General features: G+C 40.4%; 1 protein-coding gene and 1 long non-coding RNA gene across 4 annotated transcripts in view; one reads left to right on the forward strand and one right to left on the reverse strand.

Moving 5' to 3' along the window:
• The first annotated feature begins 3,160 nt into the window (after nt 1-3,160).
• On the forward strand, nt 3,161-15,589 carry LOC117948901. The gene is made up of 3 exons (XR_004657588.1): nt 3,161-3,171; nt 4,908-4,912; nt 15,503-15,589. It is a non-coding gene; the product is annotated as an uncharacterized LOC117948901 (long non-coding RNA).
• The window catches only part of zcchc14 (zinc finger, CCHC domain containing 14), a 46,918-nt gene continuing 38,845 nt past the window's right edge, over nt 12,127-20,199 (reverse strand). For 2 of the 3 annotated variants that reach the window (XM_034878828.1, XM_034878827.1), the window contains exons 11-13: nt 19,615-19,709; nt 16,010-17,218; nt 12,527-14,953 (exon numbers count right to left, since the gene is read on the reverse strand). In XM_034878828.1, coding sequence (XP_034734719.1) covers nt 14,898-14,953; nt 16,010-17,218; nt 19,615-19,709 — 1,360 coding nt within the window. In that variant the 3' untranslated portion in view covers nt 12,527-14,897. Of the gene's footprint in view, nt 12,140-12,526; nt 14,954-16,009; nt 17,219-19,614; nt 19,710-20,199 lie in introns of those variants that run through there. The other variant, XR_004657582.1, reaches the window with a different exon arrangement.

Raw genomic sequence — 20,199 nt, forward strand, 5'->3', positions numbered from 1 at the left:
TATGTTTGTTGGTATTTTGTAAACAATAAAAGCAAAAAAAAAAAGATCATATGTGGGGTTCTTGTGTTTTTTTGGGGCCATAAATGCATTTACCAACATTGTTTGTAAATAATCACATGCAAAATATTGCAGCCATCTGCCTTGACCTTTCAAACAAATTATTCATATTTTATTATAATCTGGCATCATAATAATGCAGAATCTTATCACATGTCTAATTGGAGTTTACACTGCCAACTCCAGCTATCATTTCTTAAACATTTACACCCAGAGGGCAAAACTGAGTGTTTCATAGTTACCAGTCACTGTACATGGAGCAGACAGACAGACATAGAGGGGTAACGGGCGTCTCATGCAGAAGGAAAGGGATGTCAAAATATACTGCGGCTCAGGGGCGGTTCCATGATTTCTTTAAGTGGGGTGACACGGGGGCCCCGGGGGATTTTATCAGAAGACAGCATAGAAAATCTGCTTAGGAAATATTGGATAGGATAGAACAACACAATGTCATTTGGCCAAATAAAAAAATCACATTCAGTATTAATTTCACTAGTTTTTATTCTCAACAAATTTTGTATCCAAATACAATACACATTTTCTATGGGCTCAAGGCAACATTTGGATAGTCATTAAAATATAATTGGTCATGTGCCAAGGGCTGGAAAGATTAATCAGAACCGTACATTACACTTGCAACAAACTGGCCTCAAACTTCAACCAAAACAATTTGCAGATAATAGGAAACAGAACAGAAATAAAGTGCAATGTACTAAAAATTTCTTACAGCAACAAGTGCTCTACAGCGAGTTTATGTTAGAATATTGTATGTTTCTACTTCAAAACTGGCCTCGAAAATTCAACAAAGCACAGTTACCTTACAATCTGTGTAAAGTATACATCCATTTACCAAATGGAAAGGCAGCGATTGGCAGAACAGGCAGCAAAGTGACAGTACTCTGATCCAGTGGCGTGTGCAGAATATGTATTTTGGGCGGGCCAGTGCAAAAGTGAGTGGGCCTAAAGTTTTTCCCAGAAAAAATGACATAATAATTAAACCGTAGAGACTAGAAAAAGAATAGACAAAACTGCAAAAACAGTGACACCTTTACTTTGCAATATTTGGCAAAGGCAATAACAACAAAACAGTGTCTAAACATCACAACCAACAGAGATCAATAAAGGCTGGACAGTATAGACAATAACCTGTCTATTTTATTCAGGCTAGTCAGCAGTGCAAAGACAGTTCCCCCCCAAAAAACTAGGTTAAAATTAAAAGAAATTCAAATAATGAAAACTCTGAAATACAATTAAAACTCTCAGCAGCAATGGTTTGAAATAAATAACAACGCACTCCCTAATTTCTGTTACATCAACCATATACAATGCAATCAGTCTTGTGGAAATTAAGCTTTTGGGCAAAAAAAAACATGTAAACTAAACAATGTAACATTACATTTCTGTTTATTCATCCCATTTAATTGTATTCTCTATGAACAAGTTATGCATCAAGCCAAATTCTTGAGAACAATTGGCAACTGTCAGGCACCGACTTGCCATTTAGTTACAGTAAATCCAACAAGAAATAGTAGCTGAAAATGTTTCTCAAGATCCTAAAAAGTAATTGATTAAACAATTATCATAAATATGCCGCCAAACATCCTCTGGATCAATCGCTGGAAGGTGCCCTGCGCATTACAAGGCCGAAGGCACGTGATTGAACTCAAAAAGGCCGAAGGGGATCCAAAAGGCTGTTTGGAGCTTATCATGTTCTGTAACAGGGACCTGGTTGTAACCGCTTGCAAGATTGATAGTGGAAAACCAGTGCGCCCCGGACAGCGCATCATGGCTTTCCTTTATTCGCGTCAAAGGAAATGCATTCTTCCTTCTTGCTGTTTAACTAGCAATAATCCACACATAAGCGCAGACTTCCATCCTTTTTCTACACTAACACAACGGGAGAAGCTCAAGGACTACAGCTTTCCCACATGACCTGGGACTCTAGCATCTGATTGACATGCATCTTCACTGCCTCATACTCGGCGATATCTCTGCCTGACTGGGACCTCACTAAGCACGGGTCTATCATGAGAGAGAAGATTGGTAAACCCCAAGTCGCTTTCATGAATGGCAAAGACAGAATCATACTTTTGCAACAAGGATCTTAATTTTCCCTATCTGGATTGAACAATGCAGGCAGATCCACAGACTAAAACTAATCTGGCACAGAGGAAGAAACCATGTGAGTGGTAACAATCTTCAATGTGGTCCTATCCTCAGTCACAACAGCTGGCAGACTAACAACCTGCTACAGGTCAATCTATATTGAGATTCCCCAGAGCAGTCCGAGGGTAAAGAAGAACAGCTGTTGTCCCCATGTTGACCACAGCAACATCCACCGTGCCCCGGACGACCCGCACCAGGCAAGATGAAACAAGCGGCCCAGAGGGCAACCCAGTCTCAGGCGTCTCTAGCAGAACAGTCCCACCTGCAAACTGTTCCAAACAAGTACTGGCAACCCACTTCATGTGGCCTCCTGGTACATCGCATGAGTGATCTCTTTTTATTCTGCATTCTTCCTACAGCCTTTAATCAGTTCAGATGAATAAAATGTAATTCTGTTTTGTTTAAAAGTTCCAGGGACGTTTCTTCCTCCCTGTAAGACGTATCCTCTCGTTGATAATCCAGGATTACGGGGGAGCAACTTTTCCATAACACAACAGACATGAAAATGTGCTGTAGCATTCGCTCTTACAGTCTATCCACAGGTCGGGCATGGACACAGGTGTTTTACAGGTGTCGCACTGTGGCTTGCTCTGAAGGGGACTACTATCTGTTGGGTCCTTGTAAATGATGTGGTCCAGTGTGGTCTTGACCTACTCTAGCTGTAAAGTGTCTCAAGATAACGTTATGAATTGATACTATGAATAAAATTGAATTGAATGACATTTTTTTAATAATTTATAATTAAAAAAGTTTATTGATCCCCAGTGGGGAAATTACAATTTACACAAACATGAACATCCCCGGACAGAAGCAAACTGTCTGTGAAAAACAGTGGCGTAAAATGTGTTCTTCTTTCCCCAATAATACTCATCCTATTGCCTTTTATTACATGTTGTGTTGTTTATGGAATTTAGGATGGAACGGTTGGATTAATTTGAGACATTCCCAGTTGATTCAACAGAGCAACCTACATCCACTGCTTTTCTGGCCATAAATGAGTCATGCAGTCCCATGATTTGACAACTAGCTGAAACAAGCACTTTAGAACTTTACTTAGAAGTCAAGCACTTTAGAACTTTACAGAGAGCTGAGAGCTGCAAGATTTGCAAATCACAATTTCTGTCCAAAGGCAAGATTTGGTTACCAGAAGTCCGTCCATACATCCATCCGTCCGTCCATCCATCAATCCATCCGTTCATCCATCCATCCATCCATCCATCCATCCGTCCATCCATCAATCCATCCGTTCATCCATCCATCCATCCATCCATCCATCCATCCATCCATCCATCCATCTATCATTCCACAACTTCAGATGTACTTCTGGTTACCAGAAGTGGTAAAATATTTACATTAACACCTTTGTTTTAACCATTACTTTAACAATAACTTTATTTGTATGGCACCTTTCATACAATTAAATGCCAATCAAAGTGCTTTACAATGTAAATTAAAAACATCACCTCCTCAACTGGAGACAATTGTATAAAATGGACAAAGTACCCTTACTGAGACTGTAACTTGAAACCCACAATTAAAGTTCTGTAAAGTATGTGATGTTCCTCTTTCTTTGCTGAAGTAAGTTACTAGCCAACATGGGTGATATTAAAACAGATTGTATTGTTCTCTGAAGATGGTTGCCTATAACCACTGGTAACCTTTCAAAATGAAATGTCTAATTTCACTACAGTGACTGTAGGTAAAAAATGAACTGACAGTACTGTTTTACTGTAAAACAAATAAACAGTGAACAACTAATGTCAGTTTTTCAGTGTTTTACCAACTCACAGTCACAGAAGGGAAATTAGACCTTTTCTTTTGAAAAAGGTTACGGTCAAACATCTTTGAGAACAACACAAACATAGTTCAAGGTCTCTATTGTCAAGATTAAATTAAGTAACAAATGTAACTTAACAATTCAATGTAACTATAGAACAGATTTGAAATGCAAAAACATAAGTTACCATTGCCATTCCAGCAATCCTTCATTTTCATGTCTAATACCTTTCTATGAACTCTCTCAATCATTAAAATGACCCATTTTTACCAGTTGCCTTTCAAAACCTTTATTCAGAGCCAAAACTCCCATCACTCCCAAAGAATCTGGTCATTAATTAACATTCAAGGTTTTAAGTGTCACTTACAGACACAGGTAAATATTTCAAAACTGTTCCGCTGCCTTCAGTCCAGATTATATTATACTAAGGCTTGCATAAGTTTACACTCCATGCTTAAAAAGAGGATTTACAAAACGTCTTTTGGGAATTGATCTTATGCCTTAATTAAACAAAATTGGAAAATCCAACCCTTTAAGGACACCAGTTTTCTTTGTGAATGAATAATGTATTGTAAATAAATAAATGTTCTTCCTTAAAATACAGTGGCCATAAGAATACACACACCTATATTAAATTCCCATAGAGGCAGGCACATTTTTATTATTAAGTATAGTTTTTTCATGGATCAGGATACTATGCATCCTGATAAAGTTCCCTCTGCATTTGGAATGTAAACAACACCCCATCATCACACAGCCTTCCCCATACACAGAGATACAATACACTATTCATTCACATAGAAAATTGGTTTCCTAAAGGTTGGATTTTCCTATTTTTTGATTTAAGGAAATGTCCAAAAGATGTTTTTTTATTTAACTTTAGCATGGGTGTGTAAACTTGTGCAAGCCACTGTAAGATTAAGGACTGTGTCAATGTCTAATGCAATACTGGTGTAGGAATTGGAACAGTGGTTGAACTTGAAATAATCTAAAGTTAAAGTTTTCTAAATTTCACAGTAGACCGCTGTGTGTGTACAGTTCTCCATCCCTTCACCTGCAAGACAGATAGAAAATAAGATTGAGGAATGCTGCCAATAAGAGTCCTGTAGAGGGGAAAATAACTGTCCCGTCCACATGGCCGTTAAGGAATGAACACTTGGCCTCACGTGCACAACAGTGAGCTCTCCTTACTGGAGCAGTTTTGTTTTTAAGCTTTGGGCTTTCCTTGAGAGTTGAGTCACATCAAACTCCATGAGCACCTTTTGAATCACTTTGAAAGTGTAGCGGAGCTGTGACGGATACCTCATGTTCAAAGAGTAACAAAGTCCAAACAGCAAGCTGTTGCAAGGGCCACGTTATCCAGATCTTGAAGAACCACCCTCGATGTTGATGCCGTCAGCAGAAAAGTCATTGCCTGGCGTCTCTTTGGTGACATAGATTTCCACTGTCGTTTTCATGATGGCACTCAGTGCAGTAGTCTCAGTCATGTCCTGGTTAGAGATGAAAAAAAATTCTTGAAGCTTTGAATAAAATAAAATAAAATGTATCGCTTTTGAATGCAGCAATTAGTATAGTATGTTTAAACCCATGTAAGCAGCATTGCAGATTTTTACAGCCAAAGAATGCCCTGCAATGCTGCCATTCATGGTCAATTAATGGAGAGAAAAAAGATTCCAGACCAGATGAAGAGGAGCCTTTAATCTTTGGAAACTAACATAAAGACTGAATTTTCATCTATGTTTTTTCTGGAAGTTGTTTTCATGTTCCTGGACGATAATTATCATTAACCTGGATTTACTCCAGGGCTGTTTTCTGATCCCAAGCCTACCCTTGTCAGATGAAGATCAATGCAGTGTAGGAAGATGGTGGAATTGTCCTTCTTTCAATAAATTTGAATTATTTTTCACACTGCTGTAATCCCTGATGTAAGAGACAATGTGTCAGAGGGGACAAAATAGGTAGTTTTTCACTTTCATAATGGGGGACTATGGAGAAAAAGTGGACTGTTTCGACCATTTGTTTTAATCTCAACTCCCGCAACAAGACGTCAGGATTCTCATTCAGATAGATGCAGTCCTTTAATGAGGGACTCCCATCTGGCATCAGTGTCATCCTTCAGAAATATAACAAAGAAAGTAGAGATTATTGAACTCCAATTTTCTGTAGCACAGAAGAAAGTGATCAAAAACTGACTTTTTTTTTAACAGCCAGCATGTGACAACAGTATCTGCAAAACAACAGAACTACCTGTTTGGACACAACCTCCATAGACTTTATATAATCTCCAGGGGTGATATATATATATATATATGAAAAAAAAATCTCACAGTGGGACAGTGAATGCATGATTAAAATGGCATCCAGACTTATTTATTTATTCAATTTATTGCCCATTTTACATCTGGGTTACACTTGCACTAATTGCTTGCTCTTGGGGGAATTACTAGTTACTTGTCGGAGCTTTGTAAATTATAGAGTCTGGTCCAGACCTACTCTATCTGTAAAGTGTCTTGAGATAACTTCCGTTATGATTTGATACTATAAATAAAATTGAATTGAAGCAGACAATCACAAAGGCAGGTAAACACACAAGGCAGGAAGTTAAACAAGACACAAGAGAAACAGAAACTACCAAATAAAAAAGGAAACCTAAAGCATTTTGCATGAGGACTGGCTGGAGTATTAGTTTTATGATCCAAATGCAAAGTTGCAATGGCCACTTACCTTGCTAAATTATTGCTCATCCATGGCCTAAGAATCTTGTTGTTTGTACGGATGTATGATGATAACCTACATTAACTTTGCTTGTAATTCATACTCACAGGATAGATGAGATGATACCTAATGCAAAAGCTGCAGATGTTTTTTTCAAAACATAAACCTTTATCTAGTGTTAATCAACAGACTTTATACAAGAATGTTCTTTAGTTTTTTTATATGTGTATTTTCAATTATTAGATCGGCGACAGGAAGAGGAGGCACAAGAAAGAGGGACGTAGCCAAAACCACTCAAAAAGCTTTTGAACAGGTGAGAACAACAACAAGAGGAGGAATTAGAAAGATTAAGGTTGCAAATTGATACATAAAGCTGATCTAATAAAGGTAGCTAATCTGTTCTTTATTTTTATTGTACGTAGCAAAGTAGAAGTAGAAAATGGCATAAAAAGAAAAGACTTAAGTAAACCACAAGTACCTCAAAATTTGGACTTAAGTACAGTATTGGAGTAAATGTACTTAGTTGCATTTCACCACTTGTTTTTGGCTTTGTTGCACATTCTGTTGCTTCATAAGACCAACACAAAACATAAACATTTCTAAAATTAACATGACATCAACAAAGACATCTTAGGACATGAAGAAAGGACACATGACAGACAAAGCTACATGTAAAAAAGTGACTGTGAGAATTAAAGAGTTGGTGTATTTATTGCACTTCGTTCTGTTGTGCTAAGATTTCCTATTGGAGTTCAGCAGCTTGATAGAGGCATCGAGCTCCCTCACCATAACGCCCAGCAGAGGATGTGCTTCCTGCAGCGGCTGAAGAAGTCCAACCTCTCAAAGACTATGACGCTTCACTTCTACACTGCCATCATGGAGTCCATCCTCACTTGGTCCATTACCATCTGGTACTCTGCTGCCACTGCTATGGAGGACTTACTGCAGCGTATCATCCGCTCTGCTGAGAAAGTGATTGGCTGCAATCAGCCGTCACTCCAGAACGCTGAGCCACGCTGGAAAGAGTGTAACCCATCTCTCTCCCAGAACAGAATTAGGAAGAAGATAACTGAGTGTCATGCTGCTTATGAAGATAAAATGCAGTCATTTAAAAAAATATATGATACAAAGAAAGCCTGGCAGGGATTACAAATGATCACAGGTTAAAGAACATAAAATGCACTCAATGGATGCTGCTGATTCTGTCTTAAGCTAAAAATTTGAACAGTTTTTATTGTAGATTTAAAACTGGGGATTTTGCACCACAGCAGGTGGAGGCTGCTGTGAAGACTATAGACTTGCCAGCTGGTGACATTAGGATCAGCCTGGATGAGGTTAAGAAACAGTTTTTACATGTTAACACTAGCAAATATCAGGGTCCAGATGGCATTAGCTGTAAGGTCTTGAGGTCAGGTGCTGATTCACTTGCATCTTCTTTCCAAAGGCTGTTTCAGTGCTCACTAGAGCAGTCCCTTAATGTGGAAGCAGTCTCTAATATTACATGTACCCAAAAACAATAGGCCTAAAGTGATGTATGACCTGCAACCTGTTGCCCTAACCTCAGTACCTATGAAGAGCTTTGAGAAGATAGTGTTGACCCTTTTTATCAATGTTTTTAATTTTGTCTTAAATCTTGTCCCTTTTGAAACACTTTCAATGCTTTTTTCCAACGTTTGTCACTTTTTTGACGTTTTAAATACTGTAACACTAACTTTAGTTTAACAGTTATTTTTTGGAATTTATGGTCAATGAACCTCATTTATAGGAAATTATACCTAATGTATGAGTTATAAAAGCAGAAATTAGGAAATATTTTGACAAAAATTAAAGGAAAGTATGTTGATGGATAATTACAGACTGGAAACTGTCAACTTTTACTCAATACTATTTCAAAACCACTTCAATTTTGTTTTTCAAATGCTATAAAACCGAACAAGACAACCCACAATTAATGAAAGTAGAGATTTGTACTTGCCAAAGAGCGTTGTGGGGGGAAAAAAATCATCTTATTTTGGTTAATTACAATTGGGTAGACAAAAAGACAACTGGTATAGGAAAACGGGTCAATTTGACCCATGGACGAGGGTTAAAACATCTCCTCACTGAAGTCTCACCAATCCTGGATCCTCATCCGTTTGCGTACTGATAAGATGGTTGAGGACGCACTGATGACAATGACCAAACACTTCATAAGAACATCCTGAACAACCCAACAGCTTGGTGGAGATTGTGTTGCTTGTGTTGATTTTAGCAGTGCTTTTAACACTATTCAGCCCCATCTGCTGGTGGGAAAGCTGATGGATCTTGGGGTTAATCCAAAACTCATTTTTTGGATTACTGATATTATTTCAAAGGGAATCCAGCGGGTTAAATTTAACACAGCTGTTTCCTTCCCTACATCTATAGTTACAGGGCTCCAAAGGGCTGTGTTTTGTCTTGAATCTTACACACATTGTACACAAACGAGTGTCAAACTTCAATCTCCACTCATACTTTTTTTTTTCATACCTGCAGTGTAGACCAGAATATGTTGCAGCGCATGGTCAGCATGGCAAGTAGGGTCATTGGGCGTGACCGGATGTCAGCTGCCCAATAAGGACCTTATTGTGATTAAGGCGGAGCAGATTCGAGATGAACCTGCTTACCCTCTTCACAATAGGTTCCAACTAAGCTATTGTGCAATGTTACGATTCTGCTAAGGAAAGAAAAAAAAAAAAAAAGGTTTAGCAAGTCTTTTGTTCCTTCAGCAATTAGACTGTTGAATGAGACGGATGAGATCAGAACATAGGATGCATGTGCATGTATTTTGTTCTTGTGTGTGTAGTGTGTGGTATGTGTGGGAAATAGTTGATTAAAATCAATATTCATCTTTGTGTCCGTTTTTATAAATGTTTAATGTATGTGTACCTTGACCACCCAAATTTCCCTTTTTTGGGATAATAAAGTTCACTTTGACCTTGTTAGTTTGTTCGGGGGGGGGGGGGGGGCAGTGTAAAATTTTTGCAGTGGAAACAGTTTCTGTTTTTGAGTTGTGCTACTTGCTGCTATTACTTGTTGCCAAATTGGCAAACAGGCATTCTCTTAAGTTGCTTCTGTTTTGTCTATTTGTATGAGTTTTCTTTATTTGCAGTGCGCTGAGCCCTCTGGGCCACCATAGCAATACCAGACAGGGAAACTGTGACAGTGAAAACAAACTGTTGGCTGAAAAGGACGCAATTGTGTCACTGTATGTACAGTAAGTCACACCAACAGTTGATGGTCTGGATTTTTAAGCAAATTGAACGTTCAGACGTTTTAAAGGGAAAGTCCCAACATTTTAATCCAATTCATTTCAATTAGATTTCTATAGCGCCAAATCAAAACAACAGTTATCTCGTTGTGCTTTTCATAAAAGAGCAGGTCTAATCTGTACTCTGGGATGTTATTTGAAAAAAATTGGCCTCCTTTTTGGTTCTAAACTGTCTCCAGCTCTCAAATACATCTCCAAGATTTACCTAGTGTTTTTAATTTCTGTGGTCACGCAATTGTTGTTGTAAATGTAAATGGACTGTTCTTATATAGTGCTTTTCTGGTCTTACAACTACTCAAAGTGCTCAGGGTTTGGTGTCTTGCCCAAGGACACTTCGACATGGAACTGTATGGACAGGGATTGAACCACCAACCTTCCAATTCCGACCACTCTACGAGTGAGCCACCCCTGAGTTTGACGCAATTGACAGTGGACACTAACTTTTATTTTAGGTCGGGTAGAATCGTCTCGGGTTACGTATGTAACCCTTGTTCCACGACATAGGGGAACGAGACACTGCGTCGGTTTGCCGCACCTCGCCCCGCCTGGAGTGCCTTGCTTCATAGAAAGAGCTAATGAGCTATGTGCCGGCGTGCCTATATACCCCTACTGTTACACCATCACATGCTACCGCTCTCACCAAGACCAACAGGATTGGAATAGTTGTCATTCGCATTTAGCCCTGTACGCTAGAGGCGTTTCCCATACGCCAATTTTATACGACGCAGTTTGAGTTCCCCTCGAAGGGGAACTATCTCTGTTGATCCTGTTCGTTTGTTTGCTGCTTCCATGGCTGTACTAACATTCCAGTTGTAGCACTCTGGGATTAGTTTTTTACAGGTGTATCTGGCAACCCGGCCTGGCTGTCAAACTGGGCAAATGATACACACACACAGGCGTTCCGTCACAAACCAGAAATTTCAAAGGAGAAAATTCTGGCATTAGCATTGTTGTATGAAAAGATAGTCTCTTAACTTAGCTTGGCTTAATATCTAATGAAGAACTGAGGTCCTTTTTGGATTCCATACAGTAAATATATTACATAGTGCACCGTTAAGACAAAAGAAAAAACTAATTAAACTAAATTGTATCTTACAGTAATGCCCAGAGATTAATGAACATGACTTTTGGAAACTGTTCTCTCAAGTCTTGACAATTAGATGAAACAAAAATAAACGCTGTAACTAATAAAAAACTATTCAGATTACGCTTTTATCAAATGCATTTCCTGTCTGCTCTGAGACATCAGGAGGCCAAATAGACATGATCTGCTCGTAGCCATCCTGACCAGCTCCTTAACTTTTGGCATTAAGAAAAAAATGACTGTTCTGTTCGGAATGGAGATTGCAAAGAATGTAATGTGGTGAGTTTGGAAAATAGACCCTTGATGATTTGTGATTGAGAGAAATGGCAGACACATTATGTCTGGAGAGACTGAGATTTATAATGAAGACAGAAGAGGTGCGATAGAGAGAAAAGATATGGGACCCTGTACATGTGGACGTTTTTTCAGGGTAAGATTTACTGTTATGTAAAGCACTTGGCTCTTCCTATGTATATATAGTTTTGTACTGTTTAAAGAAAAACTGTGTGTTGTGTCTGTTTTCTTTGTCTTTGTTTCTTGTTTGTGGCTTTGTGAATGATGGCTGAATTCCATCTAGCTATGTCAGTTTCAGGGTCCTGGTACTGTAAATGTTAGCTCACTGTCCCACCGTCATGGCTCACATAGACATGCGAATAGAACGGAGCCATTGTGATTTTCCTCTATGACAGGTCAAAATCTCTCTGTGAAAAACCATAATATCAGTCGTTTAAAATGACGGTTTAACTTAATTAACATAAATCATGTACATATACTATGTGATAAAAGACAGAATCAGAACGTATTTTATTACTTAAACATCAGTCAAAGTTCAGATAAAACAAGTTTAAAAACACATAGGTAATATAAAATGTGACCTACAACTGAAGTCAAACACTTGCACACAAATATTGCAAAAGCACATTTTAGAAAACATGAACATGCATGCTTAAGCATCAGTTAACCAGGCACTGTTGTGATTCTTGCAGAGGTCCTACAGGTTTTAAAGAAACTGCAAAAGTAAATAGTTAAAAAAACAACTACAAAATTGGACCTATTTTCCGCATTTCAACTGCATGGCACGGCTCTAGTCAACTCAACTTGCTCTTTTTGGTCAACCATTAGTCGTAGTCATTCAAGTCCACATACAGACCAAAGCATGGTGGTGGACTGGTATCTGGAGAGGTGCCAGTTTGCCTCCTGGGCACTGCCAAAGTGCTCTTGTGCAAGGCACCGAACCCCCAACTGCTTGGGGAGCCTTAGGCTCTGACATCTCTCCATTTAGTGCGTGTATAGGTACTGAGCATGTGTGTGTAAAAGGATGCATTATTATTATTGAACCATTAGCATAAGTTGTTAACAGAAGAGGATTGGTGCCACATGTAAAAATATTTTTTGAGTTCTGAGGTTAAAGTATATAATATATATATTTTTTCATATGTGGCCCTTATCGTCTTCCGTAGTTGTTGTTAGCTGAACCACGCAGTGGAAATGAGGTCTACAAACCTCAAAGGAAGGCACTCTTTGGTATCTATGGTGGCAATTTTTTCTTGTATTGTGCAACCAAAATGTACAAAGTGTTTCTGTAAAGACAGAAAGCATCTTTACAGAAATGTAAATGAAAACTGAGCTGCACAATCAACGTCTGGCTGGTTGATTGTGAGCCCCTGATTTCGGTGAAAATACATTTATTGTATAATACAAAAAAACATTGTTGTCTTATTTTAAACATCAAACAGAAATTGTTACAGATACTGGAAGTTCAGTTTTGAAATGGGTGCTGTGCCCTCCAGGGGTACAGATAGAGTTTCATCTGAAGGACCAGCTGGCCTCGTGTCTGTAGTACTCTGGGTCCGGCCCAGTAACTCACTCACAGTGAATACACTGTGAAACATATTCCAACTTACTTAGAATCTTTCCAATTTGAACAGTCCTAAATTATCATTTGCATAAAGACTGTGCTTATTAATTACAAATAGAGTCAACTCCATCTCTCCGGGAGTGAGTACAACTTAACGATTAACATACAGGCTGCTCAACATTACATTACACCACCTTGAAATTTCAAACATCATCAAACTGAAGTGAAAACAAATTGGCACTTTGAAATGAACACTGGTGTGTGAACTAACAATGCAAACACAACGTTTCTGGAAATATTCAGAGTGCATTCTGATTGTCTTGGCATAGAGGAGGGCATTTTGCTCTCAGGCTGGCTCAGAGATAGAGAGGCTGTACTGCAGATCGCCCCTAAGGGGAAGGGCTTTCATGGAAAAAGAAGGTGGCTGGTGCAGTATCCCTCTGTGACCCCTCAGCTGCTGAAAAGGGATTCCAGTTTCAGAGTGTCACCTGTCCACACCCACTCCAATGATGAGGGTTACGCTGTGTCCCCATGTCCACATTTCTTGACTCATAGCCATCGTATGTTGGATTCAAACTTGTACTGTGATCCTTAGTCATGGGTATACATTTCATCTAACTAATAGGGGCGGCAATAAACTTCTTAAATTTCTTAAGAGCAATTATTGAGGGGGACACAAATTGCACATACAATTGTGTACAAGTACAATTATACTTGTATAGGATATGTGTAACGTTAGTTGTGGAACTCTAACTTTGGGCTGGCAAAGCTGTTGTATTCACTTTGGACATTTGAGTACATTACTCCCTTGTGTTACAAGAGTTAAAAAATACCACAGAGTACCTTGAAGGTAACTCCCCCCCCACCACACACACACACTCCACCCCTTTTGCTTCACTTCAAGGACAATGACCAAGAAGGGAATATAGTTTAAACTCTGTCAATCTTATCTGTGTCCCAAATCCTTACACATTCATTTTAAGCAGCTTTTGAGTATGTAGCAGTCAATGTGGAAACTAAAAATGCTAATGACGGACACTATTTTCCAACTATTCTCTTGTTGGCAGTTGGGTTAAAAATTTGGATTTTGATTGCCTTTGCTTAATGAGCATTACAAAATTTCCTGTCAGTGTAAAACCAAAGGTCTGTTGATTTCCAGCTGGAAACCCATATACTACATTAGTATACAGGGTTTACTTATAATTAATATGTAGTATGAACTGGAACACAGCTTTTAACTACAGTAACTGGGCTCTACTGTACAACACATAGAGAACAGATCTTATCCCAAGACATACTGTATAAAAGAGCTACTTCGAGGCTTTGAATAGGATAGTATGAGATGTTTTATACCAGCAGAGCCAGTCAAAGGGAAAACAACACTGGGGTTGGGCATTTATCCAAGGCATCTAGTCTGTCACAATAAAGGCATGATTTCAGACAAGTAGAAATGCACTTGACCAAGTGCCCAGGATGTTATGGGGATTCTGGAATGCTGAGTCTTTGGTTTGTGAGCCATCTAGAAAACTATAAATGCTGAGTCATTTAGCTGGGAAGGTGATTTGGAGACTCTCTGGTTGCGGTGCACAATAATAGGTAACATGACAGGGAGAGTTCTAGCTACATCTCTGAAACAAAGCGAGCCAGACTTTACAGATCTCCAGAACGGAGGAAGGATTAAAGCTAATCTGACGACACAGACTGTGACATCCGCGCCTCTCCTCTTCTCGCCAATCTGTTTCTTTTCTGTCCTCCTCTGATCTCTCAGTAAGCTGCTGTAAAAGAATTACAAAAGACACAATGGGTCTGTGCTTTCAGATCAACAGTCATTTGGACATTTGGCTACTCAGAGGAAGGTGGTCTGTGGCTGCTGCCCACTAGCTTCAGCAGGAACATGAGGTACAGGTGTGTCAGGAGTATGACATCTGAAATCCACTAGTGTTTCTGATGGTTAGTCCCCTGAGTCCTTACTGTCAGAATGAGGAGTGTACTTCAGTCGAAATGTCCCTGTGAAACACAACAGAGGAATACAGTTGCTGTGTTGAAGCTTTGGCATTGTGCAGGTAGAACACGCTCGAGTCAACAGTTGTAGGCCCTCTTTGATTGAAAAAAAACATAATTTTCTTATTACAGTTTTTCTTAGTCGCTTTGGCACAATCATTGAATTGAACTTTGTCAAACTATATGACCATGTGAACATCAGGTCAAATGTTCACATGACTATAGTCATTTGCCATTTCTTTGGCACAAAATGCACTGAGTAAGCCTTTAAATTAATTTGCTATTGAATCATAGTATTCTGAAACACAAAATACACACATGTTCTATGTGTAAACCCCTACATGCAACATAGAGCAACCAACAATCGCAATAACCTGTCACACATATATACAATACGTAAGGGTATGTGGTTTGGTTGTAAATGTTTTCAGATGAATAGACTAGATGGGAAACAATCGAAATTTCTCACAATTTAGAGCAACCAAAGGCAAAGAGGCGACAAGTGAGGATATAACAGTAGATTGTTGTAGGTGGTGGAGCAAGATGCACTCTAAGTGAGGATATCAGGTGTGATGTCGATAAAATGTTGTAGCCAAGCAGGGACGAGAGATGGGATGACCCATGAGGTTGAAACATTTGTCAGTAAATGTGAACGACTGGTAATATGATTTCCAAACCCTCTCAAGTAGGGCCACAACAGATCACAGAACTCACGGATCAGATTCATTTTTGGATCAGCACATAAAGGGGGGAATTGAAATGATTGTTAAAAATGTAGTAACAATAACTCATATCTGCTCCCATCCTTTGATAAGAATAAAGAGCAGTTTTGATGGAGTCTCATGTTATAATGCCCCATCGCATGTTTTATCTGTTGCAAAGTTTATACTGAACTTTAGCTAAACTTTTTTGTATTATATCGCCAATCAAATCGTAATCACAATATCTGGCATAGAAATCGCAATGTGTTGTCTTTCCGGGAATCGTTCAGCCCTAACTAGACCACGGACATCTAAAGTCTATTGGGAAATAATTAGTTCGTTCCTTCACTCGCCCACTCACCTTGCTGTGCGGAATCCACGGCCGGCTGTTTGCATTCTTCTGCTCTGTGGCCGCTGGCACCGCAGTTATAACACGACACATTCCCTGCTGCTCGTTTCTGGCTTCCGTTTCCCACAATGCCATGGGGCTGGTAGATGGCAAAGCCCTGCTGCTGGTCATGTGACAGAGCACTGTAGAGGGGCGGCGGCACCATCATTGGGTAGGAGAAGGGCGTGGCGCCGGTGGTGCTGGATGAGGAAAGCAGGGGGCTGAGGTGGAGCAGAGGACCCAGGGTGAAGAGCGACGGGCCTGCCGAGAATGGCTGCAGGTAGCCGGCCGCTGCATATCCAGGCAACGCCCCGTACGCACCACAGTTCCCCCGACAACCGCAGAAGCTGCACACACACATGGAGGGGGTGTGACCTGGACTCTGATCCAATGAAGAGGCAGAGGAGGGGGAAGGGGAGGGGCTAGAGGTATGTTGGGACGGGTAGTAAGTGTTGCAGGGCACAGCTGCCACAGGAACACTGCTTGCGGTTGCCATAGGAACAAATCCACAGCCACCACCACTACTGGAACTGCCAGACTTTGTGGAGGGAATGGGCGACGAATAAGAAGTAGACGGGTAGGAGTAGTATCCAGACGGAGAAGGCGATGAGGAGGACGAGAGGTGGAAGTGCAGAGGGGGGTGGGAGACGTGGTGGAGGCTGTTGGAGGTGGAAGTCAGAGCAGAACTGGTTTCCACCATCAGACCCACGGCACCCCCCGCCATGCCACGGCAAACCAGCGAGTCCTGGAGCGTGGAGGAGCTATCCACGTTCAGCCCAGAGAAGAGGTTCTCCAGCCTTAGCCCCACCCCCACACTGAGCCCTGGGCTGAAGCCTGCCGCGGCTACAGGCAGGCCCGAGCCCAGCGGCTTGGTCCTGTCGTCTGTGCACAGCGGAGGGGGCCTGGGTTTACGAGGGGAAGTCAGGATGCGTGCTGGGTTTGAGACTGGGGAGAGCAGGGTCTGGGGGTAACTGGCCTGTGGGTGGTAGGGAGACTGAGGGAGGCCTAGGGGGAGGTGGGAGGAGCAGGATGGAGGGTGAGGAGGAGGAGCTGGATCGGTTTGGACAGGTAGAACCTGGGCTGTGGGGCGAGCGGAGCCTGCAGGGCAGCTGGAGTTCAGGATGAAGAGACAGGACCGGTCCTTCTCTGGACCCCCTCCCGCTGCGTCCAGACCTGACACACCTGGAACACAGAGACACAGCGGTGTGTTGAGGGTATGTGTGTAGTGGAGAGTTAATTTAGTTTTTTAACATATGACACCTTCACAGAATTCTATGTCATGAGTTTAGCACTACATGAAACTACCTGCTGAAAATTTCAGAGAATTCAAACCATGTAAATTCAGACGGATGGTTTATATGAATAAAAAGAATTGATACTATAAATAAAATTGAATTGAATTGAATATAAATGCAATGAATTATCAGTCCAAGTAAATATTTTCAGTGCTTATTTGGTGTCTTTTATTAAATATTACAATTTGGAATTCCGTTGTTTGTGGGATTCAAAATGTCATGAATTTTTTTTGCTTTGATAATAATACATTAGAAATGTTGCTTGGGTCCAACAACTGCTACTGCATGTGTGTTTTTTCAGCCAATATTAAAGCTATAGTGCGTAGTTTCTGTCGCCCCTATTAAGGCATTCAAAGTAATGACAACAAAACTGTTGGTGTGTCCACATGATACAAGCCTTCCATGATCACGTACATATTCAAGGAGGAAACGGAGGATCTAAAAGAACATGTAAGGTAATTATCTTCACTCGAGTTTCTGAGCGTGAAAGTCAACGGACGCCACAATCTCGTGTGGGGCTGATAGTCTTTATTAGCTTTATTAGCTTTGTAGCTTTAATGTTCAAAAAACACTTTATTTCCTTATACTGCCCATGGCTGCTGCCCTTTGTAGAAAACGCTCTGTTGGAGCACCTGTCTCTTTAAGCGACCCCTCACAAAAGAAAGCCCAGTTTGCTCTGATTCGTCACCGTTGTGATGTTTCACTGTTAAACGTATATTTAAAAATACTAAGTTAACTTACAAATGATGAAATATGAGATAGAAAAATGACACAGAGACACAGGGGGGGCTGTGGCTCAGTGGTAGAGTGATCCCTGTCGATGGGAAGGTTGTTGGTTTGATCCCTGGCCCTGCAGTCCCATGTCGAAGTGTCGCTGGGCCAGACACTGAACCCAGAGTAAATATGCCTTTATCTAATGAGCACATAGTGTATGAATGGTTCCTGTATTATGCAAAAGCACTTTGAGTTAGACTTTTTGAGATAAAGATACAGTCCCTTTACATTTAAACAGATGCGCATTTGCACATACAAATCACTCTGCATTCCTTTGTGAATTGTGTTTCACAAGTGAGTGAGAGAGAGAGAGTCTATGAGAGAAAAGAGAGATTGTTCTACACATCCCACGCTTCTGACACGCTTGTTCACATCTTCTCACAGGTCTTCACACCAACATGATGCTCTTCCATGTCTTTGTAAGGTTATCCTCACCTAGCTAGCTGCTGCTGTTGCAGCATGTTCAACACTTTCAACTTTGTCCTTCCTGTCTGTATCCCCAACAGTAGCCGTAAAAAGGTTTTTCATCTTTGACAGTGTTGCCAAATACTTATTGCTGTCTTTTTGCTTTTATTTGAGCCGTTTGGGTATGTTCTTTTCATTTTTGCGTTAAGACTTGTCTTGCTTTGTCTCTGTTTGTGTACTTTCCAGTCCTCCTGTGACTGTGTGTTTATCCTTTGCAGGGACAGATAACCATGAACTGCACATTTCGTAACGTTTCAATGTATTTCTTATGAATATTAATAAAATTGACCATGCTTTTGAAGCGTTCATGATGATAAGGATCATTTTCTTTTTTTTTCTTTTTGGGGTTGGTTGGGGCCCCCCTACTACAACCGCTGGTAGGGGGTCCCAAGCAGCTGCCTACCTATGCCTCTATGTTAAGATGCATGTGTACATGTGCCCGGAGCAGATGACTAATCATGGAAGACCAGCTTAGATTTGCGTAGCACTAAGCCGAGAGTAAAAAAAATAACTGTTGAAATCGGAGCATTCACAACTGTTGGAAATCAGAACATTTAAGCCTAATAGTTCCCCTTTAAAGTTAAAATATGGGTCCGACCATTCTGAATTAAGAACTGGGCAGAGACAAACCGGCCTACAAATCGAAAGACTAAAGGAAAACTCTTTGTTTGGTACAGATTGCCGCAAAAAACACACTATAATCATTTTAATTTTTATCTTTTTCAGTGAAAATGGGAATAATAATACACAATGATCATTCCCTCCAATAATGTGAATCATATTGCAATTGCAATATCCTCCGCAATGAATCGCAATTACATAATGTCCTGATATCGTGCAGCCCTAATAAAATCCATACATTCACCCTGCCCAACACTGTCTAATACTGCTGGACACCAGAGCAAATATCCTTCACAGTTTATTATAAGTCACGTTTAAATGAATTAACTCATTTTGCCTGGCCTCACATCTAAATATTGTAACCTTACATGTGAATTAATGGCAAATACGCAGTGATAGCCTGAGACAATCCAGCTTAGTTACCTGCAGTGGAGGTGGGATGTGTTGAGGGTCCCATGTGACTGGATGGCGTCACCCTAGCGATGCTGCTGCAGGGTCGCTTCTCCATCTTCATCTCCCTGCAGGGGACACACACAGGCAGAGAGGTCTAATGCTTCTTGATATATATCGTGTTTTGTGTAAATCACATTTACTTTTAGAAGCTTATTTTCTGCATAAATACAAGGGAGTAAATAACTTCATCAGATAGAGTTTTGCTGTTTTGAAAGACATGTTCATGTAATGGATGGACCTTTTTGTCTAGACTGGAACAGAAAAAAAGGATGGCCCAAGGCATGTCGGAAACCTGTTTTGCACATTTAAGCTCTCTCAGTTTATGTCCATGAGTTGAAGGGCAGCTCGTGTCCAGCTATCACCACCAGGGGGAGGCATTATCCACTCAAAGAGCTCCTCAGCATTCCAGCTGCTCTTCTGCAAACACATCTGCAAACCAGTTAAACCTGTCGCATGGAAACCACTTCTTTCCATTTTCTTTGTCTTATTTAAGTACACACACACACACACACTCTCTCACACACACACACACACACACACACACACACACACACA

This window comes from Etheostoma cragini, chromosome 8, assembly GCF_013103735.1.
Source record: "Etheostoma cragini isolate CJK2018 chromosome 8, CSU_Ecrag_1.0, whole genome shotgun sequence".
Classification (NCBI taxonomy): Eukaryota; Metazoa; Chordata; class Actinopteri; order Perciformes; family Percidae; genus Etheostoma; species Etheostoma cragini.